This window comes from Trichechus manatus, unplaced genomic scaffold (assembly GCF_000243295.1).
Source record: "Trichechus manatus latirostris isolate Lorelei unplaced genomic scaffold, TriManLat1.0 scaffold00040, whole genome shotgun sequence".
Taxonomy (NCBI): Eukaryota; Metazoa; Chordata; class Mammalia; order Sirenia; family Trichechidae; genus Trichechus; species Trichechus manatus.
In genome coordinates, this window is record NW_004443976.1 from 7653637 (window position 1) to 7681223 (window position 27587).

At 44.7% G+C, this 27587-nt stretch overlaps 1 protein-coding gene across 1 annotated transcript in view; it reads right to left on the bottom strand.

Annotated features, from left to right (window-relative positions):
- The window catches only part of SHISA6 (shisa family member 6), a gene marked incomplete at its 5' end in the record, with an annotated part of 359526 nt that overhangs the window by 157553 nt on the left and 174386 nt on the right, over positions 1 to 27587 (bottom strand). The window contains one exon of the mRNA XM_004376194.2: positions 26062 to 26157. Within this exon, the coding sequence (XP_004376251.2) occupies positions 26062 to 26157 (96 nt within the window). The remainder of the gene's footprint in view (positions 1 to 26061; positions 26158 to 27587) is intronic.

The following is a 27587-nucleotide window of genomic DNA, read 5'->3' on the forward strand; positions in this document are numbered from 1 at the left end:
TAGAGACATGGGCAAGATACAGTCTCCACTCCCAAGGATCTGACGGTTGAGTGGGGAAAACAGATAACAAATCAACAAATATTACACAACGTGTTAAGTATTACAACAGGCATTCCCATGGGATGCTAGAGGAGCCCAGAGGAGTTTCTTAGAATAATGGTCCCTCTCTTAGCCTGGGGAGGCGAGGACCTTCCAAAGGCAAGAAAAAAACAAAACCAAACAAAATCCAATGTCGTCCGATCGATTCTGGCTCATAGTGACCCTATAGGACAGAGTAGAACTGCCCCACAGGGTTTCCAAAGAGTGGCTTAACCTTTTGGTTAGCAGCCGAACTCTTAACCACTGTGCCACCAGGGTTCCAAAGGCAAGAAAAGAACAGCTAGCTAGATAACGAGGAGGAGGCCAAGCCAACAAGTTGGGGAAGGGCATTATGAGCAATACCATGCAGAAAACTCAGAGTACAGATGACACTGAAGGAGCTGGAAGAGGTAGGGAAGCAAGAAACTAATCCCTTCAGGCTCTTAAGGAAGGGTTGAATCAGTCAACCAACCAGACTTCAAGTCAGTTTTGACTCATGATGACCCCATGTGTGTCAGAGTAGAACTGTGCTCCATAGGGTTTTCAGTAGCTGCTTCTTTGGAAGTAGATCTCCAAGCCTTTCTTCTGAGGTACCTCTGGGTGGACTTGAACCTTCAGTGTTTTGGTTAGCAGCTGAGTGTGTTAGCCATTTGCACCACCCAGGAAAGGATCAAAGGGTATCAAATGACAGGAAGTTGAAGATGGAGGGGTTGTGTAAGTGAGAGGTTAATCTCATCCATGTGGTGTGTCTAAATGTACAACACAGATTGCTCTAGGAGAGGGAGAGAAGCTGGGAAGGCTTTAACCAACAATGGAAACTCAATTTTCTATGCACACAGAATATATTAGATGTACAATATTTGCTAATATTGGTATGGGTTATCTATAGAAAGGAATATATTTCCATGAGCTCTTCTATGATGACAATATGTATTGTCTAGCTGTCTGGAAAAACATATGCAGCGCCCAGCTGGTTGGAAAATACATTTTGGAGAGCAGGTAGCAGGTCTGTGGTTTGGCTAGGAGCTAAGCAGATGAATCACATACTCCTCTGGTGGGAAATAGTTCCTAGACCAGTGGTTCTCCACCTAGCTGCACAATGTTCCCACCTAGGAAACTTTAAATATTACTAATGTCTGGGTCCTAGTCCCAGAGATGATGCTTTATTTGACTTGAGGTGCAGCCCAGGGAATGGAATTTTTAAAAGCTTCCAGATGATTCTAAGGTGCAGTCACAGTTGAGAACCATAACTCTACCTTTGCTACCCTAAAGTTTGCTCCTGGACCAGCAGCACCCCAGCAGCTTGTTAGAAATGCTGCATCTCAGACCCACCCTGGACCTACTGGATCAGAATCTGCATTTTAACCACATTCCCAGATGATTCAAAGGCACATGAAAGCTTGAGAAGTGCTGACCTGGGCATGTATCAGAATCACCCTGGAAGCTTGTCAAAGTTACCGAGTCACACTGCTATTACGATTTGGTAGGTCTTGGATGGGGCCTTTCACCTGTGAATATTTTTTAAGTTTTGGTGATTCTGATATGCAACTGGAGTTGAAAACCACTGTCTTACCCTGCAGATAATGCCGGACCACAAAAACCAAAACCAAACCCGTTGCTATCGAGTTGATTCCGACTCAGCAACGCTATAGGACAGAGTAGAACTGCCCCCATAGGGTCTCCAAGGAACCGCTGGTGGATTCAAACTGCTGACCTTTTAGTTAGCAGCCACGCTCTTAACTACTGTGCCACCAGGGCTCCTAAAGTTGGGCAGAGGGACTGTAATGGAGGGATTTGGGTAAGATTGCTTTTGTGCAGAAAGTAGGTAGAATGCTCCCCCTTCTCCCACAAAGGGAGTCCCACATTGAGAAGGGAAGCACGTGTAACTCGGATTTTGTTGGCGATTCGGCAAAGCTCCTTGTAGTAGCAGAGGGAACGGACAGAGATAATAAATGAGCCTAAAGCTAGGTCATGCTTGTGCTGGAAAATGACTCACCACTTCAGTGTGATGCTCCAAAAAGGGAAGTTGAGGGGCCAAGAGTTTGAATCTCCTTGTGCACGTGTGTGTGTGCATGTGTGCGTGTGTGCATGTGTGCGTCTGTGCATGTGTGCGTGTGAAGGCGTGAGCGTGTGTGAGTGCATGTGTGTTTTGCAACGTGTGTGCTTGGGCACCCTTCAGTACATACAAGTTCTTCTGGGTCTCAGAGGAAAGTTTCACAGGTTGAGGAGTCCCTGTGACTCATGCCTCACACTGACCTCCTCCCCTGCCTGGCATGCAGCTTATAACTGATGGAGAATTCCAGCCGTTACAACCAGTGAGAGGGCAAAGGGAGTTGGCCAACCAAACATAAAGAAATAGCCATATGTATTGGTTTCCTAGGGCTCCCATACAAAGTGTCACAAACTGGGTGCCTTTCAACAACAGAAATGCATTGTCTGTTTTATAAAGGATTAGGACCCACCCTACTCCAGTATGACCTCATGTGAACTGATCACATCTTCAAAGACCCCATTTGCAAACGAGGTCACATATATAGGAACAGGAGGTTAGGTCTTCAGATACCTTCTGGGGGACATGATTCAGTCTATAACAACGTATGGATTGGCCATGGGCATTTTCTTTCTTCTTCCTCCTCTATGAGAGAGCTGGGAGCAACGTAGTGTTCAGGACAGCACGGCTTTGGGACATAGAACCACAAAGCCTCTGTTCTTCCCACAGCCTCATTCCCATGTCAGCGGGCAGTCGGCACTCACGCTCCAGGTCTCTTGGTACACAATCCCCTCCCACTGAGATTCCCATCCATACAACACTCTCAGTGCCTAGCACAGGATTGAATGCATTGAATGAATGAATGAGTGAACAAAGGAACAAATGAGTGAATTAAAAAGTATTTCAATCCTCTTGCATTTACTCTTATCATTCAAAAGAACAAATAAAGGAGTCTCTTCCGAATTACCTGTGCTAGAAGCTTTCACTGAGTCTGGCTCTGATCTCCCTAGAAGCTGCTAGATATTTTTATTTTTCTTTTGACAGAAAGCCTCACTTCCTTGGCTGAAGTGTATAATTTCCTACCTAGCTCTTGCATGGTACCTCAGCCCCCACGTGCAGGCATGAGGAAGCAAGTGTGAGAGCTTCGTGTGTCCGCGGTATGGCCTGTGGGCTGTTGGTGGCTCCCCCTGCCCTCCCTGCCAGGCTGCTGTCAGGTGACAGGGGCCCTGAGTGGAGCCACTGGGACCTACCTTGACTGACAAGAGGCCTCTGGGAATACCACCCAGCCCTCCTTTCCCTCTGCCTTCAATTGCCAAGGGAGGGAGTGGGTTGGGAACATATTTAGCAAATGTGTTCATTGTTGCTTTTAGAAATCTCCTCTGTAATTAGGTACTACGGGGGTAGTCAACCACGAAAAGCCACAACAAGTCCTGTCAAGTTCCACAAAACAAAAGAGAAACCAATTAATCAGAAGGAAGAAGAGGCTGGCTGAGCCTCAGCACCTGTCATAGCCACTCCACCCCTACACCCACCCAATGACAGCCTCGACTCTCAGGCGAGTCCCACCTCACCGTGCCTGGGCATTTCCAGAGCCCGTGGTAGGTGGGTTCAGGGAGTCTTTGACCTCTATCCCAAGAATCTATCTCTTCACTAGTGGGGCCAGTAATTTTTGCTGTGTTCCCCTAGTAAAACTTGTAGAATGGCACCCCAAACCTTCCAACAGCGAAAATAAAAGAAAATGAAACAAACATGCAAACAAATAAGCGAACAACCAGATGCCCCACACTCCCTGCATTGTAGTGGCTCCTAGGCAGTATTTGCAACCATGCTTGGACTCCATCTTGTTTCCAGATGGGTTTTCAACTTTCTTCCATCAAATCTGAATCTTCTTAGGGCTCACTCTCTAGCAAATCGAGTAGTTTTTCAGTGGCGATACAACTGGAGATGATTTAACCAACGTGAGTGCAAATTTTAAGTAGGGTGCTTCATGAAGCCCTCGAGATATTAGCATTAGCATGGCTACCAAAAAGTGTGGTTTCTGGTATCCTAAATTATGCAGCATTGAGCTCTCTGTCAAGCCACTCTCTCAATGAAAGAGTTATATCAGGGAAATGAGATCAAGGAATGTGAGGCTGTGAGGCAGGCAATCCAGAAGCTTCCGGGAAGAGGATCACAATTCTTTCCACAGGGTGCAGTTACCAGTACTCCCAGTATTTGCCTGGTAGAATCTACACTTTTAGGCTTCTGCTGATTGACACCGATGCTTGTTCCTTTGCTGAGGTCTGCCTCAGTGACACACACTTGTCACCTACAGTTGCCACTCAGAGGTGAAACACCCTATAATGTTCACTAGTTGATCTGGCTCCCCTCGCAGAGCACATTTCCTTGTGCTTTTAAAGTTAGGCAGGTCCATCTGACTTGCTTTGGCCAGTGACATGAGAGTCGAAGTAACATGTATCACATCAAAGTGGAAGCACTGAAGAGGCAGTGGGCCATTTTCCATGCCCCTCTTCCCCTCCACCTTACCCTGAGGAAATCAATATTTCAAATGGATAAAATAACTCAGCAAAGAGCCTAAGGGTGTGTTCTCCCACAAAGACTGATAGGCTCAGAATACCTGCCATTAAGAAGAGAAAGAGGTTTGGGATGAGGAAGCAAAAGAAATAGCAATTCTGGAAACTATATCTCAAAAAGAACTGTGGGCATGATTATGGGCACATGGCGCTGACTGAAGAAACGTCTTTTAACAGACTCAAACTGTCAAAGGAACCAGGACCTTGACACTCTTCAGAAATTTAAATAACCCCTGGACCTCTGTCTTCCTGTGGAAAGTTGGTGGACTGAGAAAGCTGTGTGGTCCTCAAAGAGGGCATATTCCCCAACACCTACTTCAGATATGGCCAAAAACGATAATGGAAAATGAGGAACCTCCTAGAGGGCAGAGCCAGGAGCCATGGAGAATAATGGATGAAGAAGCTCCTCTAGAGAGCAGAACCATAACCTAATCAAGGAACACGCCCCACTCCAGACTAGGGGCCCTCACAATGTCTGCTCAAAGGATTTCAAAATTGCTAAGGACCAGTGCCTGCTGAGTGTCTTCCCTTCTCCCTTTTCCGAATGGGAGAACTTGTGGTTTCCCTGTCCTATCACATTGGTTGTGTGTGGAGGATAGTATGTCTTTTTAGTTTATAGGTCTCTGGATTAAGAAGAGATACCTCTAGACCTAATGTAGAGTCTACTGTGTATCAGCAGTGATCCTGGACCCTAAACTCAATGTCATGGCTTTTGGGAGTTTAGGGTTGCCTGCCTTGGAGAAGGAGTGAGTGTATTCTGTGTACAGGAAAGAGAGTGAATTGAATATTTGATTACCAGGTTGTAAAAATTAATAAAATTCACCATTATATTTGGTTTTCTCTCTTTCTGAAGGAGCGAAAAGATTACACTTCTTCAAAAAATTACACTTCATCGCCTCTTTTATGTCAGCCATGGTCATATAACTTGCTTTATCCATTAATATGTGAGCAGATATGATGTGCCACTTCAGGGTGGAAGCATTCAGGAGCCAATGCCCATTTTCGTCTCCTCTATTGTGTCAGCAAAGGAGGTTGTGTGTTCCTGAGGCAGCTATAAGATGGTGGAACCTCTGTTAACTTAAATTGCTGAGGCACTGCATGGAGGACATTTTCTTTAAAAGATTGCCCAAACCCACGGTAAACTTTGGGTGAGCAAAACATAAACTTTGTGTGTTCAGCCACCAAGTTTTGTTGTTGTTGTCATCCCAGGACAGTCTATCATCTTGATGATTTTAGAACTTAATGTCATAAATTCCCTATAAAGTTGGAGTTAAACTTTAAATGCCTGGGATAGGGATGTGTGGATAGGGATGTGTTATGGTCTAGGAAGAGTCTAATAATATAAACAACTGTTAGATTTAGAGGTCCACAGGTAAAACCTAGTCTCTGCTCCATACCACTTCCCTAAACTAGCCTAGTCAAAGAGCTAACAATTCCACTGATGACACATGACAGATATACACAATTAAAATCACTATAAGGCAACAACACATCGTTTAGAGTTTTATACCACAGAAAATTAACTGTTCAAGGACTTGGGTGTGGGGAAGACTCTTGGAGGCTGAAGGGCATGGAAGAAAGTAAGATTTATATAAAACCATAATGTATAGGGAGTTTTTAAAGTAAGTGAAGAGGAGGGAAACCAAACCTTCCTGGCTTGATGGAGGAAGAATGAATTTTGTGGGTTCAGGGAAAGGTTAGGTATTCCAGGCAGGCTACCCACGTAAGGTTTGAACTAAGGAGAATGGCAATCAGAATGCCTGTGAAGGTGGAAGGACTTGAATGCCTAGGTAATAGAAGAAATATAGGAGATGGGGAGCCACTCTGAGCAGGGGTATGATTTGCTAAAACAGTGTTGAAGAAAGATTAATCTGGTAATGGACTGTGGGAGGGAGCATAACAGGATGGAGGTAGGAATTTCAGTTAGGCGGCTATTAAATTAGATTGCAAATGAGCTTACAAAAACTTGTATTAGGGTAATGAACAGACATGAAAATGCAAAATATGTATTAAAGGGGAATCAATAAACAAGGATATGGGGGGGTATGAATTAAAAAAGTCAAGGAAAATGGTGCTCATGCCTTCAGCTTGGGCAGCTAGATGTCATTGGGCAATGACATCAATGAATTTCCATCGAAATTAGAAGTTGACTTCAGAAGAAAGATACAGATTAACCTTAGTACATGCTGAGTTTTAGGTGATAGCAGAAAATCCCAGTAGGCCTCTTAGTTTCCCATTCCCCAGGCCACTTCTCTGTGACATGCTTTTAGCATTGGAGTTCAGCAGAAAGGCTAGTGCCGAGAGACATGGACTTTGGGACCACTGGCCTATAAATGATAGCAGGAGTCATGGAACTTCCATAAAAGTTGTTCTGATCCCTGTCCTCCTCCATCTGCCACCATAGGAAAAGGGGGAATGGGATGATAGAGCTTCACACTTGTCAATAATATAACATTTAGTATTACATCTAAGAAGCAGAATTAATAATCACTGGTTTGGATTTTCCATGGTCAAGAACAAAAGCAGGAAGTAACTATTACATCTGACGCCATGCACTTTGGCGGATGATGTCATTTTGCTTCACATATATAGTTTCATCCATATATTCTGTGACCCCTACTCCTTCTCTGTTGTATAATACAATCAGAGAGTCCTAGTATAAATTACAGCTGTTCTCAGTATAACTAGAAAATATCCAGATTTTAAATTATTTTTAATAACAAAAAGAAAAAAAATCCCAACAAGTTATCTTTCTACTCCTGCCACAAACCTTGTGGTGAGCAAAGACAGTCTGGAAAAAACGGTGTGGAAGAGAGACGAGGCAACATAGCAGCAGGCCGAAGATAAACTACCAGTGGAATGAGAAAGTCCACTTTAAGTGTGAAAACACAGAAAAGTGTCATGATAGATCAAGCACTGACCACAGGAAAGCAACTTAAACGTGCATGGAATTTGAAACATTGCTTCTAGACAAGAAGATGATAAAAAGGAAGGGAGAGAAACCCTTTGAAGACTGGGTGGTAAAGGGGAAAAGAAGCAAAGTGGGAAGATGTAGGATCCCATAAGACAAAATTGGAGGACACATAACTCCTTCCTCACCATCAAAAAAGTATTTATCCATTAAATAGGTCCCTGGGTGGCACAGTTTGCACTCACTACTAACCTAAAGTTTGTTGGTTCAAACCCACTCAGCAATGCCATAGAAGAAAGGCTTGGCAACCTGCTTTCATGAACATATAGCCAAGAAAACCTGTGGAGCAGTTCTACTCTGTAACACATGGGGTCTCCATGAGTTGGAATCAACTCAAAGGCAACAGGTATATTAATAGAAAAGGCTACCACTATAATAGGAATCTTGTGTACCACCCCAAGTCCAAAAAAATACATTGAGGAAATCTAAATAAACATATATGTATCTACTATAAACAACAAAAAATGAGAATCAAAACATCTCCACCAATGAAAATTATTCCCCCACTGGAATTAAAAACAACTATGAAGTGAAGAAAACTGAACACAATACTCGAAAGTGAATTAAATAGCCTCCAAGGCACATTTGCAATTACAAAAAAAACCCATGTTGCATCAGTAATTCAAAAATTAGAAACAAATGGCAAAAGTAAGAAAACATGAAAAGAGAATTGATTAAACCAGGAAAGATATAGAACAAGAAGACAAAATCATCTCATAAAAAAGACTAATTTACAAGATGCCCAAGGAAGAACAGAGTCAAAGGAAAACTTAATAAGGGGCATTGAAGAGAGAAAAGAAAGCAATCAGGATAATGAAAATGAGCTAATGAAAACAAAATGCAAGAGAAAGTGGTTGTACTAGAAGACAGACAAAGAAAAACAACATATGTTTAATTGGAGTCCCTGACAAAGGGGTGGGAGGAACCATGAAACAGGCTAATATGCAAAACTTGTTGTTAGTTGCTGTCCAGTCAATTCCAAACTCTTTAAATTCAAAGAAGACCTTAAGGTACATATTTAAAAGGCCCACCAGGTACCTGAAAACTGTACTTGGCATGATCAGCTCTGATATCCTAATAAGATTAACAGACTTCAAACAGACAAGCAACAAAAATTATCAAGGATTTCAAGCAGAAAGATCAACTAACTTATAAGGTGAAAAATTAAATTGTCACAAGACTTCTAAAAACTAACATACAAAGTAAGGCAACAATGAAGCGGCATTTTCAAAAAACTTAAAAGGAAGCATGACCCTAGAATCTTGTAACCGGCCAAACTTTCAGTCAAGTGTCCAAGCTATAGAGAAACAATTTCAACATGCAAGAATTTAGAGAACTCCGCACCCATGAGCCCTCCTTAAGAAATCTATTAGAAATTAACTATCTAACAAAAAGATAACTGGGTGCATTTCAGAGAAAAAATAATTGAGATATAGCAAACACAGGTAAATAAGAGGGTGGACGACTAATGTATAGAGGATATCTGTAACAAAGTAGAAATATTGCAAATAAAAATAGGGAAAGGGAGACAAAGAAAACGAGTAAGCACATTGATTGTTGTGTCAGCAAAAGGTAGAAGTTAAAGGATTATCAATAAAAACTGATAAACCAGATAACAGTTTAAATATAAACACTATAGACTAAGGGGTGTTAATGATGCTGTAAATAGAAACGTAACTGCTAGAACAAAAATAAAAAACTTCCTAAATACCAAACAAGAAAATTTTAAATAAATTAAAAGCAAAGAATACACATGCTGTAGAGAAAATTGTTAAGAAACTACCCCCCAAAAAGCACCAGGTGCTTATTCGTTTCATAGAAGAATTATTGACTATATTTTAAAAATGCAAAAACATAAACATTATAAACAGAGATATGGGTTAGCAATTCCAAAAATTCTTTATGTAAGTGAGCAAATAAGTTGGTTTATTGAGACTGCCTCTAGCAAGGAAGAGGGCAGTACAGCAAGAGGCTCCAGAGGTCAGCAGGGGCCAGATCAGGTCGAGTAGGGCCTTGGATGCCACATGTTTGCCTTGCTCCACAGTCATATCATTAAGACTTTGTCTCCAATAGAGAGCTTATGAGATTTTTTAAAGGAGAATAAAACAGATCTGAGCTCAGGTGCTAACCAAAAGGTCAGCAGTTCGAATCTACCAGCCACTCCTTGGAAACCCTATGGGGCAGTTCTACTCTGTCTTACAGGGTCGCTATGAGTCAGAATCAACTTGACAGCAACCGGATTTTAAGGTAAGTTGGATTAAACCAAACCAGAAAAAACCAAACCCATTGCCGTCGAGTTGATTCCAACTCATAGCAACCCTATAGGACAGAGTAGAACTGCCCTATAGGGTTTCCAAGGAGCGGCTGGTGGATTCCAACTGCTGACCTTTTGGTTAGCAGCCAAGCTCTTAACCACTGTGCCACTAGTTGGATTGGGTCAGGTTAAATTAGGCTAGAACAAGTTAGATCACTCTGTCTGCCCCGTAGAGGACAGGAGGTGGGGGGCAAGGATGGCATGCCATGTAGAAGGCCTTTTCAATTGTCTAGATGTCAATAGAAGGAGGCAAGCAGTGGGCAAGTTTGATGGAATGGAAATGTAATGACAGTGGACTTGGATTTGGAGGGTGAGGGAAAGAAAGATGCCAAGGATAGTATGCAAGCTTCTAACTTAAACAACTGAGTAACTAGTGGTGCCCTTTCCTGAGGCTGGAAACACTAGGGGAAGAGCAGACTGAGGGAAAAGAGCTAGTGTACACTTACAACTTGCCAGTATATGGAAGTGCAATCATACAGGCCACTACTCGTCTGCCATTTTGTCATACTGTGGTAGCTTGTGTGTTGCTGTGATGCTGGAAGCTATGCCACTAGTATTTCACATACCAGCAGGGCTATAATACTATACCAGCAGGGTCACCCATGGTGGACAGGTTTCAGCTGATCTTCCAGACTACGACAGACTAGGAAGAAAGGCCTGGCAATCTACTTCTGAAAATTAGCTAATGGAAACCTTATGAATCACAACAGAATACTGTCCAACATAATGGTGGATGATAAGCCCCCTAGTCTGGAAGGCACTCAAAATACACAGTAGCTGCAACAATGAACTCGAGCACACCAACCATCATGAAGATGGTGCAGGACCAGGCAATGTTTCGTTCTGTTGTACATGGTTCACCACTGAGTCACAGCCAACTCAATGGCAACTAACAGTAACAACAATCACACAGAACAATCCACCTCTGCAAACAGGGATACCTTCTTAAAGGAGGGCTCCTAAGACAGGAGATGGCTTGTATTTAAAGGAAAGGCTCAAATGACAGAATTCAGGCAGAACAATAGACTAAGGAACAAATGTTCTGGAGAAGGAGGCCTCCCCTAAACCCTTCGACTCATGTAAAGAAGAGGGCTGCTTATTCTACCCACCTGAACCACTTCCACCCCACTCCTGGCCCAGGCTGCCAAAGACCCTACCTGCTCCAGCTCCACCCAAGCAGGGCCTTTCCTGTAGATTCCAAACAGAGGTTCCATTCCATTATTGCCAGCCACCCACATTTTTGGCTCCTCTTTCTTTTTGTGCTCTGGGACCTCTGTCTTCATCTACACAAGAATACGCTTTCCTAAAATCTACTACAATCTGATCTGGGCATAGCTGATGTCTGTGCCCTGCACGGCCGTTCCATTTCAGCTGAAAGGATCCAGGGTTCAGGCATTTGCGATCAATTGCTCTTAGTGAAAAAAAAAACCAGGAAACCATTATACTCCCCCAGAATAACTCCCCCAGGGCAAAAGTAAACCGATCCACTGAGAAGCAGATGAAGAGAACAAGCATCTGACATCAATCCTATTCAAGGAATGAATACTTTATAATCCCTGCACCTCTGAACCCCAGCTGCACACTAATGCACTGCTTGTGGAAGGGCCTTCAGGTATGAACTATGAATACTCTGCTTTTAGTCTCTGAAAGAACCACCTCTCTCCAGCACCATGCACGTATCCATAGGGTCTCTCTCATCAGTATCTTAGAGATGTGGGCAGAAGAATAGGCAAATTTGAGAACACACCGGGATGTTCAAACTCAAAGGCTCCCTCTGAGGGAGAGTTTCCTGTCTTAGAATATGGAGTCTAGTTCTACGTTTAAAAAGTTGACATAGAGTTGACTCAGACTCATGATGACCCCATGTGTGTCAGGGCAGATCTGTGCTCCACAGCGTTTTCAATGGTTAATTTTTAGGAAGTAGATCACCAGGCCTTTCTTCCAAGGCATCCCTAGGCGGACTTGAACCTGTAATCTTTTGGTTAGCAGCCTAAAGTTTTAACCGTTTACACCACCCAGAGACTTCAGTTCTACCTTTGGGATGTGTCTTATCCTGAAACTACCCCAAAATGTCAGAGAATGAGGGTCTTATCCACCATTGATGCTCTGATTTATGCAAGGAAAGTGAGGCCCTGACAGAGTGAAAATGTATCAGATTCAGGGCTTTCAACACCTCAAGCCAGAAAATCCACAGCCAGGGCCAAAAATGAGTCTTCCCACAGGACTGAATCAATAGCCCAGCCAGCTCCTTTCCACTTGCAGATTGTAGCTACACACAATTCAAGGAAGGGAGGACACTCTTGGTGGGGAACAGAGGGCCAGGGAGTTGAACCTAATTTTGCTATGTCCATTTCAGCCACATACAGAAAACGGCTTTTTGCGTGGGTGTTCTGCTCCTTAGCTTTGTTCTTAAAGGCAGAGGAGTAGAAGAGAGGAGAAGGGTAGGGGTGCTGGTAATCAGCCTGTATTCTGTGTATGGGAGGATTAGGATGCTGCCTCCAGCCCACCTTTCTACCTCCGCTTCCTGCTTCCGCGCTACAGGTATCCTATGCTCCAGGACTTTGTGCATGAGGCTCCCCCACCTGAAATGCCCACCTGTGCCACTCCCGGCTCGTCAAATTCTTCTTGCCCTTTAAGGAGCATCTCCAGTCCTGTCTCCTCTACAAGGCCATTTAGGACTCCTCTGTTCAAAGGCAATATTTTCCTCCTTTGAACCCCACTGTTTGCTTTTGAGATCTACCTCAGGCCACACACTTTACAGGAATTGTACTTGTCTGGCTTCTCGAAGGTAGGTGCTGTCTTACTCAGCTTTGCTCAATCAACACTTGAGTTTAACTCAAATGTACAAAAGCGCACAACTCCGTTGGTATTTTTGGGTTCCCCATCTGGGACAGGTACCAGAGTCCTAAGAGGTCTCTCTGCATCACCCCTCAGAGCTGCGGTATTCCCACTGAAATTAATTCCCTCCTCAGCTACAGGACAACCTGGCTTCCAGTATGCAGGGTACCAATGAGACTTCATGGCCAATGAATCTCCGAAATGGAAGTGACATTGAAGATGATCTCAGCAACCTCTTACTTAAAGCAAGAATTCTTCTACAGCAGAATTTCTGAGACTTTAATGTGCATACAAAACACCTGGGGATCTTGTTAAGCTGCATATTCCAATTCAGTAGGTTTGGTGGGGCCCTGGTGGCACAGTGGTTAAAGTGCCTGGCTGCTAACTGAAAGGTCGGCAGTTCAAACCCACCAGCTGCTCCACAGGAGAAAGATATGGCAGTCTGCTTCCGTAAAGATTTACAGCCTTGGAAAACCTGTGGAGCAGTTCTCTGTCCTACAGAGTCACTATGAGTCTGCATCAACTCAACAGCAACAGGTTTGGGTTTGGTTTTGGACGGGACCCAAGAGTTGGCATTTGTAACTAGCTCCTAGGCAGTGCGCCTGTGGTAGGTTCTAGCATTATCCTTTGAGTGGCAAGGTTCTGTTGGTAGCGGCTGTGCTCAGTCCCTGACTCATGGCAACCCCATGCACAATGGAATGAACGAAATGCTGGCTAGTTTTGCGTCATCCCCATGATTGTTTGCATATTCATCTGTTGTGATCTATAGGGTTTTCACTGGCTGATTTTTGGAAGTAGATCTTCGAACCTTTCTTCCTAGTCCTTCTTAGTCTGGAAGCTCCTTGAAACCTGTCCAGCAACATAGCAGCACTCAAGCCTCCACTGACGAAAAAGTGGTGGTGGCACATGAGATATACTGGCCAGGAATCAAACCTGGGTTTCCTGCATGGAAAGCAAAATTCTACCAGTGAACCAGTCCCGTCTACAGCACCCTTAATCTATGAACAATATTAAGAGCCACCATTGCTTGAGTGCTTAGTGCTCTGGGGTATGTGTTATCTCATTTGCTCACTCAACAACCCTGTGAGACAGGTGATACTATTACCTTATGTTGCAGATAAGCCTCATAGAGGTCAAGGTCACATAGCTAGCAAATGGTGGATCCAGGAGTGAATGATAATGCCTCACTCCATTTTCTTCTTCCTCAATGAATTAATGAGGGACTTTTACATCAGTATACAAAGGGTCATGAAGTTCTTGTGTGGTGCAAACAGGTAATGCACTTGGCTGCTAACTGAAAGGCTGAAGGTTTGAGTCCACCTAGAGGTACCTTGGAAGAAAGGCCTGGTGATCTACTTCTGAAAAAATCAGCCATTTTTTTCTATGGCTCACAGTTCTACTCTCACACACATGGGGTTGCCATGAATTGGAACTGATTCAACAGCAACTGGTTAAGTAGGGAAGTAAGACTGAGATTGAGGCTACAATGCCAGGCAGGAAGGACCAAACTTTTTATTCAGCCATGTTAATAAACTGCATAGAAGCAGAGTCACAGACTTAATGGTTATGGTCCAGATAGTGGTGTCCCAAGAACACCAATCTTCTTTGTGACATCTAGGTCACAAAGGAATCCTGGTGACAGTTGATTGGGAGTCCGTCTTCTCCTGGCCCCAGACCCCAGCTGGCACAGAGACACCATCCCCATCATCTTCCCAGAACTTGAGCTGGCCTGATAATTTGGCCTTCAGGATTTTGTGAGACTCTTGGCAGTGAGCAGTAGAGAATGAGAGAAGCAAAATGCCAAGGCTGGCTCCCAGGAAGGGAAGCTTCTCAACTTGGATGACTGGTCAGTCAGTGCCAAGCGCAGTGCCAGGAAGAGAGTACTGGCCACAAACCTGCCCCTTGGCCAACTGGAGCCATGGGTCATGGCCAGGGAAGCTCAAATCTGGCACTAGAGAGGGATTGGAAAACCAGAAAAGCAGCAGTCAGGAGCTGCTGGACCTCTGGCTGGGCAAGCCAGCCTCTGGGAAAACCAAAGAACTTGCTTCTTTAACCTCTCCCAAAGAGAATTTAAAGGGAGCACCAAGATGCAGGGTGCAACAGGTATCCTGTGCACCTCCCCTTCCTGCCTGAGCAGAAAAGAAGAGTCAGGGCTGGCAGAGCTGAGGAGCAAGGAACACCTTCCTGATCCCACGGTTCCAAAAATACCTCTCCTGCCCCACAGATGGAGACTATGGGAGATTTGTTAGTTTGTCGCACTGTGGTGGCTTGCGTGTTGCTATGATGCTGGAAGGTTTAGTGGCAGAATATTCACATTCTATGTGGGAAGACCAGGTTTGATTCCTGGCCAATGCACCTCATGCACAGCCACCACCTGTCTGTCAGTGGAGGCTTGCATGTTGCTGTGATGCTCAACAGGTTTCAAAGGCGCTTCTAGACTAAGACACACTAGGAAGAAAGACCTGGTGATCTACTTCTGAAAATCAGCCAATGAAAACCCCATGGATCATAACAGAACATTGTCTGATTACCAAGGATCATGAAGATGGTGCAGGACCCAGCAACATACTGTTTTGTTGCGCATGGAGTCACCATGAGTCACAGCCAACTTGACAGTAGCTCACAACATCTCTACCAGGTTACTCCTCTGAGAAGTCTAAACATGTACCTTGCAGGTAAGAGTTGAAACCCCAAAGCAAGGAGATTACCAGTGCACCCTGATCCTCCTCTTTTGCCTTGTACTCTGTCCTCTCCTTACACCACCCCAAGGCTTGGCCCAACATCCTACGTAAGCCAATGGTAGCAGGCCCACAAACAAGCATTAAACAGAGACATGAATGGTCCAGGACTCAGCAGCTGGCCTGGTGGTTGAGAACTTTTCTCCCTGCCAGCATTTACTAAGGTAGTGTGGGATGGGTGACAGCTTAGATGTCACAGGGAGACACCTGTCCATGTGCCATTTCAACCCAAGCACTGTCCTTAGAATGAGGTGAGCCAAAAGAGGGACAATGCCCATTTCCTTGATCGGCTGTGCACTGCTTTCTATGGCGGACATATTGCCTCAAGGTGGTAAACTGGGTGGTGCTACCTGAGAGGTGGACTCTGTGGACGCTCAGGACATCATCATACCAAGCAATGATCATGTACGTCCAACTGCGTGCACCTGTGACCATAGACTCTACAGACCTTTTGTTCTGTGATTCTTAGTGAACTTTGATCTCTTGGATTGACTTGAATTCTTCAATTGCTGATGAAACAAGTCTAGGTGGAGACATGGTCCTGGGCCAGTGTGAGGAGAATCACAGCATCTTTTCTGTTTTCTGGAAGGTCGTGAGTGTGCTTGTTGGCAGGACCTACCTGGGGAAGGAGGTTTTCCACAAGAAAATGGCTGACCTCACCGATGAAAGTATCCATTGAGAAACTCTCAACGGTACTGCACTGGGTTGTGTTTTGTCTTATGTCTTTTTATTTTGTTTTGGACAGCAGTTATGCTGAAAAATGGATTCAGTGGGTGAGTATGGACTGTGACTCTCCTCAATCTGGCCCAGACTTGTTTCATCAGCAATTGAAAGATTCGGGTCAATCAGAGAGTGTAAAGTTCACCCAGATTCACATGCTGACCCACTGAATCCATTTCTCAATATAATTACTGTCATGGATTGAATTATGTCCCCCAAAAAATGCGTGCATCAGTTTGGCTGGGCCATGATTCCTGGTATTGTGTGATTTTCCTATATGTTGTACATCCTGCCTCTATGATGTTAATGAGGGAGGATGGGTGGCAGTTGTGTTAGTAAGGCAGGACTCAATCTACAAGATTGGATTGTGTCCTGAGGCAATCTCTTGAGATATAAAAGAGAGAAGTGAGCAGAGAGATAGGGGGACCTCATACCATCAAGAAAGCAGTGCCAAGAGCAAAGCGCGTCCTTTGGACCTGGGGTCCCTGCGCGGAGAAGCTCCTAGTCCTGGGGAACATTCATGAGAGAGAAAGCCTTCCCCTGGAGCTGATGCCCTGAATTTGGACTTTGAGCCTACTTGACTGTGAAGAAATAAATTTCTCTTTAAGCCAGCCATTTGTGGTATTTCTGTTATAGAAGCACTAGATGACTAAGAGAACTACTGTCTGAAACGAAAGAAAAAGACACAAGACCAAACACAACCCAGTGCAGTACCTTTGGGAGTTTCTCAATGGACACTTCCACGGATGAGGTCACAGATGCAGATGCACTGTTAATGCAGATTTGTCCTTGCTTCTGATGCCAATCAGTTTTAACCAATTAGTCACCGAGTGTGGTTGACTCAATGCTAACAAAATGTGGGGTCACGCTGATGTCACTTATTTTCCTGTGTGTCAGACTTAGGCACAGCTTGTGTGTGCTGGCCTGGATCATGCACGATGCCATTTAATAAAGCTGAGCAAACTGAACCAATGCCTGGCTCGTGGTACTTAGCCATTAATCAGGCATGAACAGGCATAGAGTAAACAAAGGGAGTGGTCCCCTGGGTGCAGACAGAACCATCAGCAGGTGGCATAGATCTTTGGTGCCCCAAGAGTTCCTCCCTGCTCTGCTCCACTCCTCCCACTCACCCCTCGCCTGTGGAGGAGAACCGAAAAGAAAGATCCCAGTGGCTACTGGCTTCCCAGAGACCGTTCTCAGGCAAACCAGGCCCAGCCTTTCCTCTTTCTTGCTGTACTCCCCAGCGCACTGTTGCCATGGAGACTTGACGCCTTCTGAGCGCTGCACTTTTGCTGGAGTCCAGCCTTTGAACACCTTGGTATCGTCAAACTGTCTCACCGCTGTGGCTCTCCAGACTATGGAAATATCTAAGCTGGATTTCTTTAGCCAAATGGCTCAGGGGTTCCATAGCTCCAATCCTCAGGATGGGCTGTGGGCTCTTGCTCAAATCCTGGCGTGGGAGTGGAAGCCTGTGGTTCCGTAGAGACTTATGCATCCAGCCTTTCTCTCCTAAAAGAGAAGACTGCTACAGATTGAATCATGTCACTCCAAAATAAGTGTTAGAATTCTAACCCCTATACCTGTGGATGTAATCCCATTTAGGAATAGGATTTTCTCTGCTGTGTTAATGGGACCATATCAGTATACAGTGTGTCCTAAACCTAATCACTTCTGAGTTATAAAAAGAGCATGTAAGACACAGAAGCAAGCACATACTGGGAAAGACACATGCCACGTGAAGATTGTCAAGGACCCAAGGAACACCAGGGCTGCAGAAGCTGAAGAAGACCAAGATCTTCCCCCAGAGTCGACAGAGAGAGAGAGACTTTCCCTAGAGTCGGTGCCCTGAATTTGGACTTGTAGCCTCCTGAACTGTGAGAAAATTTCTGTTCTTTAAAGCCACCCACTTGTGGTATTTGTGTGACAGCAGCACCAGAGAACGAAGACAATGACCTAATTTCAAAGCCTGTGTCACATGCTGCTATGGCAGCAACCAGACAAATGGGCTGGCTGGTGGGAGAGGTGAGAATGACCAGTGGGACACGTGAGGATCAGACCAACAGTGGGGCTCGGGAGGGGTGAGAGAGACAGACAAGAACCCAGACCCTGGAGGACAGCACTGGGTGGGATGCCCACAGTCCACGTGGAACCTGACCTCAGCTTTGATGGACTTCTCCACCCAACACCTGTGGTTGTCCCTTGGACTTTGTTATCATCGAAAGACCTTGGGCCTTGTCTACAGCACCTCAGAAGTCCCTCCCTCCCATCACACTGACCAAAAGGCTCCTATCCTTCTGGCCTTCCCTCACCCTTTTATTCCTGTTAAACCATTACCCCAGACTCAGCATTGGCTAAATCCTGCCTGTTTTCTAAAGGTTAGAACCCATTTCTGACATCCTCCCCTCCTGAGGGAGCCAGGGATAGAGCAGGCACCATTGGCCCCACTTACAGAATCCACCAGCCCTTTCCCTCTGGGCCGTTGCTGCTGCTCCCACGGGGATCTGTGGGCTGAAGCTGCTGTCGTTGCCACCTCTGCAACCCCCATTGTTATTGAGACCCCTGAATCGGCATCAGGATGGTCCCATTTCCAGCTCTGATCTGAGCACCTGTATAATTCTCCGCCCTCCCCCTCCCTTCTTAGCATTAACCGCCCTCTGCCTCAGACCCCACGGAGTGTCTGGTAGCAGGATGGGCCATATCCAGCCTAGTCCCCGTGGAGCGCCATTTAAACAAAACCAAAGGTACTCTCTGCAGGGTCTGGAAAGATTCTCACGGGGCAGCAGCCTCCCACACCCTGGCTTTGTCTCCATCTTCCAGGTGATCTCAGAACAGCCCTGACACCTCTGAAGACCTTGAGACCGAGCAGGTGCCAGCTCTGGGCAGCAGGATCCTCATTCCACTTTCTGGGCCCTGCGTATCGGTAGGTGCGAAGGCACCCTCAGGGCAGATGGGCGTTGCCTATTCACATGCCCTCACTAGGGTGACCAACTGTCTCTGCTGGCCAGGGACAGAGGAGCTTCTCAGGACATGGGACTTTCAGTGCTAAAACTGGGACAGTTTAGCTTGGCTTCCGGAAAGAGCCCTTTGGCTTTTTATTCAAGACTCAGAATCAACCAGCCTGAGTTTATAAGCAAACTGCCTAAATAGAACTGGGTTTCTGTGTGAGTTTGCGTGTGTGTATGTGTGTGTGTGAGAGAGAGAGACAGACAGACAGAGACAGAGAAAGAGAGTAGGTGTGGTCAATTTGACAGTCCTTGAGAAAATATCTGAAGAGGATAGACCCTTCAAATCTAGTATTAATGCTCCAACTCTTGCTCGTTATCTTTTTATGATGCCCTTTCTTGTGAAATATGTGCCTCTGAGAAGAATAGCTACCATTTATTGAATGAAGTAGTGGTGTCTCGGTGGTAGAGATCTCGCCTTCCACGCAGGAAACCCAGGTTTGATTCCTGGCCAATGCACTTTATGCACAGCCACCAGCCATCTGTCAGTGGAGGCTTGCGTGTTGCTATGATACTGAACAGGTTTCAGCGGAGCTTCCAGACTAAGAAGGGCTAGGAAGAAAGGCCTGGTGATCTACTTCGGAGACTCAGCCAATAAAAACCCTGTGGATCACAACAATCTGATCTGCAACTGATCATGGGAATGGCGCACGAACAAGTAGCGTTTTGTTCTCCTGTGCAGGGGGCCACCATGAGTCGGGGGCTGCCTCCATGGCAGCTAACAACAACCATTTATTGAACCTGTTGAACTACTGTCCATGCAATACCTCAGCCTCTTACTGTCTTCAGGAAGCAGTATTGCCTAGTGGCTAGGAGTAATGTCTTTGGAATGAAACAGTGCTAACTGTTTGATGTTGACTTGGGCAAACTGCTTATCTCCTGTGAGTTTCAGTTTTTTTACCTGCAAAATGGGTAATAACTCTCCCATAGTTTCATGTGATAAAGATAAAAATAAGACAGTATAGAGAAAGTGCCCAGCTCATAGTAAGTGCTTGGAAAATAGAAGCTTTTATCTTGTGTTTTCATCATGGCAGCCTGGAGGTGAGAGGTGTGGGTGGGGTTTATCTGCTTTCCTGAAGACTACTCTGGGTTCCAGCTTGGGGCTCTGGGTGATCTTGTCTAACTAAAAGAGAAAGGTTTTAGAAGGAACTTGGTCTAAACTCATGGTTCTTTAATCAGTATCTTCCTTAGTCCTGACTTCCACTTACCCTTAGCAAACAGAATATACAAAGAAGAAATCAGAAATGGGGAAACATGCGGGTACAGCTCCTTAGAAGAAGGAGAAAGAATGAAGAAATGTAATAATTACGGAAAGGGCAAGAGCATGTCATTCAGTTAGAAAGTCCTTAAAAGGGGCATCAGGACTAACTCTGGCTCCCGTGGAGCCTAAGGTAGTGCTTATACGCCAGGAGGAATTACAGGGCTTGATCAATTGCTGAGCGACCACCCAGAATTAGATGTGGAGCCTCCTAACAAAATCGAGATAGAGTAGGGGGCTTTGGTGGAAATGAAACCCGCATGGTCAGAATTCCACTTCTTCCAACTGTCTCACCTCCTCAATCTCAATGTTATAAAGAATATCTAGAACTACTATGAACAAAAAACCTGAAAACAGTAGGTATTGGAGAGGATGTGGAGAAACTGGAACCATCATCCATTGCTGGCGGGAATGCAAATGAGTACAGCTGCTATGGAAAACAGTTTGGAAGTTCCTCAAAAAGTTGAACATAAACCATTATATAATCCAGCAATCCCAATCCTAGGTATATAGTCCAAAGAACTGAAAGCAAGAATGCCAACAGAAGCCTGTACACCAACAGCAGCACTGTTCATGATAGCCAAAACGTAGAAACAATGTAAATGTCCATGAACAAATGAATGGATAAACAACATGTGGTATATCCAGACAATCGAATGTTATTCAGCCATAAAGAGAAATGAAGTCATGAAGCACGCCACAACATGGATGAACCTTGAAAACATTATGTTGAGTGAAATAAGTCCATGGCAAAAGGACAAATACAGTATGATCTCACTTACGTGAAATAGGCAAATATATACAAAACAGGGATGTCATTGCTGATGTCAGACAGATCTTGGCTGAAAGCAGAGAAGACCAGAAGGATACTTACCTGTGTTTTATTGACTATGCAAAGGCATTCGACTGTGCGGATCATGACAAATTATGGATAACATTGCAAAGAATGAGAATTCTAAAACACTTAATTGTGCTCATGTGGAACCTGTACATAGAACAAGAGGCAGTCGTTTGAAGAGAACAAGGGGATACTGTGTGGTTTAAAATCAGGAAAGGTGTGCATCAGGGTTGTAGCCTTTCACCATACTTATTAAATCTCTATGCGGAGCAAATAATCCAAGAAGCTGGACTATATGAAGAATAACCTGGCATCAGGATTGGAGGAAGACTCATTAACAACCTGCGATATTCAGATGACACAACTTTGCTTGCTGAAAGTGAAGAGGACTTGAAGCACTTACTGATGAAGATCAAAGATTATAGCGTTCGGTATAGATTACATCTCAACATAAAGAAAACAAAAATCCTCACAAATGGACCAATAAGCAACATCATGATAAACAGAGAAAATACTGAAGCTGTAAAGGATTTCATTTTACTTGAATCCACAATAAATGCCCATGGAAGAAGCAGTCAAGAAATCAAATGACATACTGCATTGGGCAAATCTGCTGCAAAAGACCTCTTTAAAGTGTTCAAAAGCAAAGATGTCACTTTGAGGACTAAGGTGGGCCTGACCCAAGCCACGGTATTTTCAATCGCCTCGTATGCATGTGAAAGCTGGATAATGAATAAGGAAGACTGAAGAAGAATTGATGCCTTTGAATTATGGTGTCGGCAAAGACTATTGAATATACCATGGACTGCCAGAAGAATGAACAAGTCTGTCTTGGAAGAAGTACAGCCAGAGTGTTCCTTGGAAATGAGGGTGGAGAGACTTGGTCTCACATACTTTGGACATCTCATCAGGAGGGACCAGTCCCTGGAGAAGGACATCATGCTTGGTAAGGTAGAGGGTCAGCAAAAAAGAGGAAGACCCTCAATGAGATGAATTAACAAAGTGGCTGCAACAATGGGCTAGATCATAGTAACGATTGTGAGGATGGAGCAGGATTGGGCAGTGTTTCCATCTGTTGTACATAGGGTCTCTATAAATTGGAACTGACTTGACAGCACCTAATAACAACAACATAGAAATCAAAGCTTATTAGTGATTACCAGAGGTGGGGAGGAGGGGGAAAGGAGGAGTCATTGCTTAGGGGACGCTGAGTTTATGTTAATGGTGGTGGAATATTTCAGGAAAGAATAGTGGTGACGGTTGTACAACATAAACAATGTAATCAATGTCACTGAAGTATTTAACATGGAAAAATTGTTCAACTGGCAAATGTTTTGTTATATACATATTTTACCACAATAATAATGATAATAAAAAGAATATCCATTTATTTGGGGCTTTATCTGATAGGATTTAATTATCCACGTGCCTATGGATCTTGTCGGAAAGCATACTGACTTACGTGCATCCTCCCGCCCGACTCCCTGAAGTTGCAGTAGCTTCCGCTGAGGCTATGGTGCACTTCTATTTCTAGGTTGCCTCTGTGGCCTCTAAGGTGGTGGACTGGACTGGTGTCAACCACACATCCCACTGAAGGGTCCCAATGCCATTTAGAGCAGGAACCATCAATGTTTGGTTCTTGGCTCATCGGATCTGATTTGAAATGCATCTAAGTTCAGTGATATGGGTTAGCAGGACAATGGTTTACCCTCTAAAGCACAAGATGGCTACTCCATTAGTCCTGACAATCACAGTGAGGCTATACAATGGTCAGGTGCCACTAGAAGGCCTAAGATAAATGTAGAAAGAAGGCCAAAAGCGGATTAAGGAACAGGGACTACAAAGGCAGTAACTGGAGTTGAAGTTAAAAAAAAAAAAAAAAGAGAGAGAGAGAAAAAGAGAAGGGAGAGAATTAAACAATTAAACACACGTGCTAGAGAATGGCCCCAAGTTAGGCGACTTAGGTAGTGCCCTTCCCATGGGTATTTGCATGGAGCTGGTCTGCTTGTAGGCACCACTCAGAATTTAAATCAGTTTGCTGTGAAGGAAGGGAGAATGGTGGTTGGAACTTTTCTAAAAACTCAGGCTGTCCAGGGATGAAAGGGTCCCTGATATTAGAATGGAATCCCCATTTCCAAAACTCCCAACCCTCAACCTCAGTCTCTTGGCTCATGAAACTTTAGTTATAATCTAAATAAGAAACTGTACACCAGGGACATTCCTGGAAAGAGGAGGTATTGGAGGCCTTGGGTAGAAGGGAATGGAGGAGAGGGCCTGGTAAGGATGACAAAGGGGGGAACAGGCAATGCATGCACAGGAGAGTGGGGTACAGTATGGAACAAGGAGAATAGCAAGGTGGGGAATAAAAAGCAGTGGCTACAGCAAGGCATGGGCAGAGTATTCTGAATGGCTCAGGTAACAGTGACCAAAAGGACAGGTAGGGATAGAGAATGTTTTATGTTGCTATGATGTAGGCCTAGTTAACTCAAAGTCAGCTTGGTGTCCACCATTTGATAAATGGCATGATCTGTTCCCTGCTGTGGATATCTCCTTCCACTCTCTACCTCTTCGATCCTACTTCAGTCACACTGGCCTTCTCCCTATTTCTTGACACAACAAGAAGGATCTACTTCAAGGCCTTCCTGATGACTTCACCTGGGATGCAGGTCTCTGCTCAGTTACCACCTTATCTGAAGGGCCTTTCCTGATCAGAGCAGCTTCCTGCCTCAGCACTTTCTGCCCCCTTCCCTGTTTGACATCTTTCCCTTGTGCTTGTTGTCACCTGATATATATTGATTTATTTAGTCTTTCTGCCTCCCCCAATAGAATGTGAGCTCCATAAGGACAGATTTTATTTTGCTAATTTCTGTATACTGCTCAGCACATAGTAGGCCTCATTAAGTGTTTGTTGAGTGAATGCATGAACCAAAAGCCATAGTATTTACATAACACATAAAGAGTTCTAACTGATCAGATTGTTTGGTGTTTCACCTTGCACCACCTACAAGGGGTAGGGGCAATGGTGGGAAATGATTGCAGTTGGGAAGACTTGGTAAAAGTTGCCACGTTCTGTGAAAATCCAGATTTGTGGCTCTGCTCTATGGGTTGTAGGGGTGTGTGGTGGGCAGCCTCAAAAACGATCCCCAATGATCCTCACTTCCTGATAGTCACATGTCTGTGTAGCGCCCTCCCACACTGAATAGGGCTGACCTGTGTAACCAAAAGGATACTGCAAACAAGATGGAGTGTATCCTCTAAGAGTGGGTCATAAAGGCATTGTGGTTATGCCTTTCTCTTTCTCAGATCACTCCCTCTGAGGAAAACCGGCTGCCATTCTGTGAGGATGCTCAATTAGCCCATGGAGAGAGCATCAAAGGACAGCAACTGAGGCTTCCTGCCAACAGCGAGCACCAAGTGAGTGAACCATCTTAGAAGCGGATCCTCTAGCACCAGTTAATCTTTCAGATGATGCCACCCTGGATGACATCTTGACTGCAACCTCATGAGGCCCCAAGCCAGAAGTACCCAGATAAGTGGCTCCCAAATTCCTGACTCACAGAAACCGTGAGTAATAAATAATAAATGTTTACCGTTGTTTTAAAAATAGTACACAGGTGTTAGGAAGGTTAATTTTTAGAGAAACTAAAATGGGTGATGTGAGGGCCAGCAACCCAGGTTTGAGTTGACATGGGTATAACTAGCATTGTATCTTCCACTGGTTAACTGCAGCCCGTTTCCCCAGCTGGTCCCATTTTGATTCTGCAACTCTTAGTAGCCACAAATGCCACCTGTAGCCTCAATAAACTTTATTTAGACACAGACACAACAGAAAATACATACACAGATACAGATATTTTTTTTTTCTATACGATAAACAAACATCACACAGTGAATTTAAAAAGTAGGTGCATGGAAGGTAAGAAAATATTGCAAAGTTCCTTGTTCACTCACACTTAAAACAGACACAGATTGCAGTGGGAGACAGGGATATACCATCCCTACAACAGAATTCACATTTGGTCTATAACAGTACACAGGTGGTAGGAAGGTAATCAATGGAGTTAGGGATCCAGTGACTCTTGGTGTGACAGATGCTCACAACGCTAGTAGGACTCTGTTTAAACAAAAGACACAGTAGTGGAGGATTCCATACCCCCGTGCAGATGCTCGGCAAGCTGGCAGCTAGGTCAGAAAGCAGCTCGGCAGAAAGGCTATGTGAGCTTTCATCTTGCCGTCTGAAGGTCTGCACAACCTCTACCTCAGTGTCCACATCATCGCCTGTTTACATAGACACACTTGGGTGCTGGGCTGTCCATGAAACCCTCGACATGCACGCTGACTTAGAAACCCACAGGACAGAACATTGGCATCGGTTTATAAAGTGTTGCTTTAAAAAGGAAAAGGTGTAATAGCCAAGAGGAGAAAAAACTTTGCGAATGCTGCCGTATTCATTGGCAGTGTTTCCCACCACACTGCCCGTGGCTCCCCGGCTCAGGGAGCCACAGGCGTCTGGGTCCTGCCCCACACCATGGGTGGAGCAGCTCAGATGTCTCCTGGAAGTCTATTTCCCTCTAAAGTCACTCCTGTCAGAAGCAACGCATGTCACCAGGACAGGCGGCAACTGAACCACCCCACTCACTCCTGTCCCGGGCACGCCTCTGGCCTCCACACCATCTTCACATTTCAGACTGGTTCTCCCCAGGCAAACTCTGTATTTAGTAAAAAATGGTTTCCACTGTACCCTTCGTGTGTCCTCTTCCTAATGTGACAAATCCAGATGAGATGAAGTTATGGAGATCAGGCCCTCCACTTCGGTAAGTGTCCTTCCCATAATGCCCTGCAAAGAAAATGGAACCAAATTTACATGGCGAATCCAGGACATCAACACAGAAAATGAACGCAGCTCAATCTCACCCAAAAATGGTGATGCACTTTTTTCAAATCAGCAGTTAACTTAGAAGATAAACGTAGTCATGAAAAAAAAAAAAAAATTATATATATATATATATATAGAGAGAGAGAGAGAGAGCACTGGAATGAGGCATTGGTGGTTCAGTGGTAGAATTCTCACCCTCCATGTGTGAGACCTGGGTTTGATTCCCAGCCAGTGCACCTCATACGCAGTCTCTTTGTCCCACCATCCTGTCCTTTGTCCCAGCTTCCTCCCTTCTTTCTCTTCCTTGCCTTGTTTGCTTGCTTTCTTGCCTTTTCCAAGCATACAGAAATGGGTTTGATCTATGGGACTGCTCTATGTATGCGTATGTTTTATGAGTCTACCACAGCTTATGGGATGGCAAGCTTTGTGGCTTAGGGATATCCAACATCATCAGCTGAGGCTGACAAGTAGAACGGTGGTTATAAATATTGGAAAAATATTTATGTGCTTTCCTCTTTTGACTTTCTGCAGTAAGAACTTACCCCTTGTCAGCTAATGCATCCATCCACCTGTGGGGTTGGGGTAGAGAAAAAGATGGAGGACAGGTGAGGACTGTGGGAGAAGAAACTCAAGGAGAGAGAGAGTCCATGTTTAGCTGCCGACGTTCAAAATGTGTCGTGGATTGAATTGTGTCCCCCAAAAATGTGTGTCAACTTGGCTAGGCCATGACTCCCAGTATTGTGTGGTTGTCCACTATTTTGTGATCTGATGTCATTTTTCTAAGTGTTGTAAATCTTAATCTCTGCCTGTGGTTAATGAGGCAAGATTAGGTTATGTTAAAGAGGATTAGGATGGGATGCAACACCCTTAACTCAGGTCACAGCCCTGATCCAATGTAAGGGGAGTTTTCCCAGGGTGTGGCCTGCATCACCTTTTATCTTACAAGAGATAAAAGGAGAGAGAAGCAAGCAGAGAGAGAGGAACCTCATACCACCAGAAAGAAGTGCTGAGAGTGGAGCACATCTTTTGGACCCGGAGTCCCTGTATTGAGAAGCTCCTAGATGAGGGAAAGATTGATGACGAGAACCTTCCCCCAAGTCAGCACAACTGGACTAAACCAAAGCTAAGAAGTTTCCTGAATACAACCAAACACTTCGAGGGACAGAGTAGCAGGGGCGGGGGGTCTGGGGACCATAGTTTCAGGGGACATCTAGGTCAACTGGCATAACAAAGTGTATTAAGAAAATGTTCTGCATCCCACTTCGGTGAGTGGCGTCTGGGGTCTTAAAAGCTAGCAACCGACCATCTAAGATGCATCAATTGGTCCCAACCTTCCTGGAGCAAAGGAAAATGAATAACATCAAAGATACAAGGAAACTATTAGCCCAAGA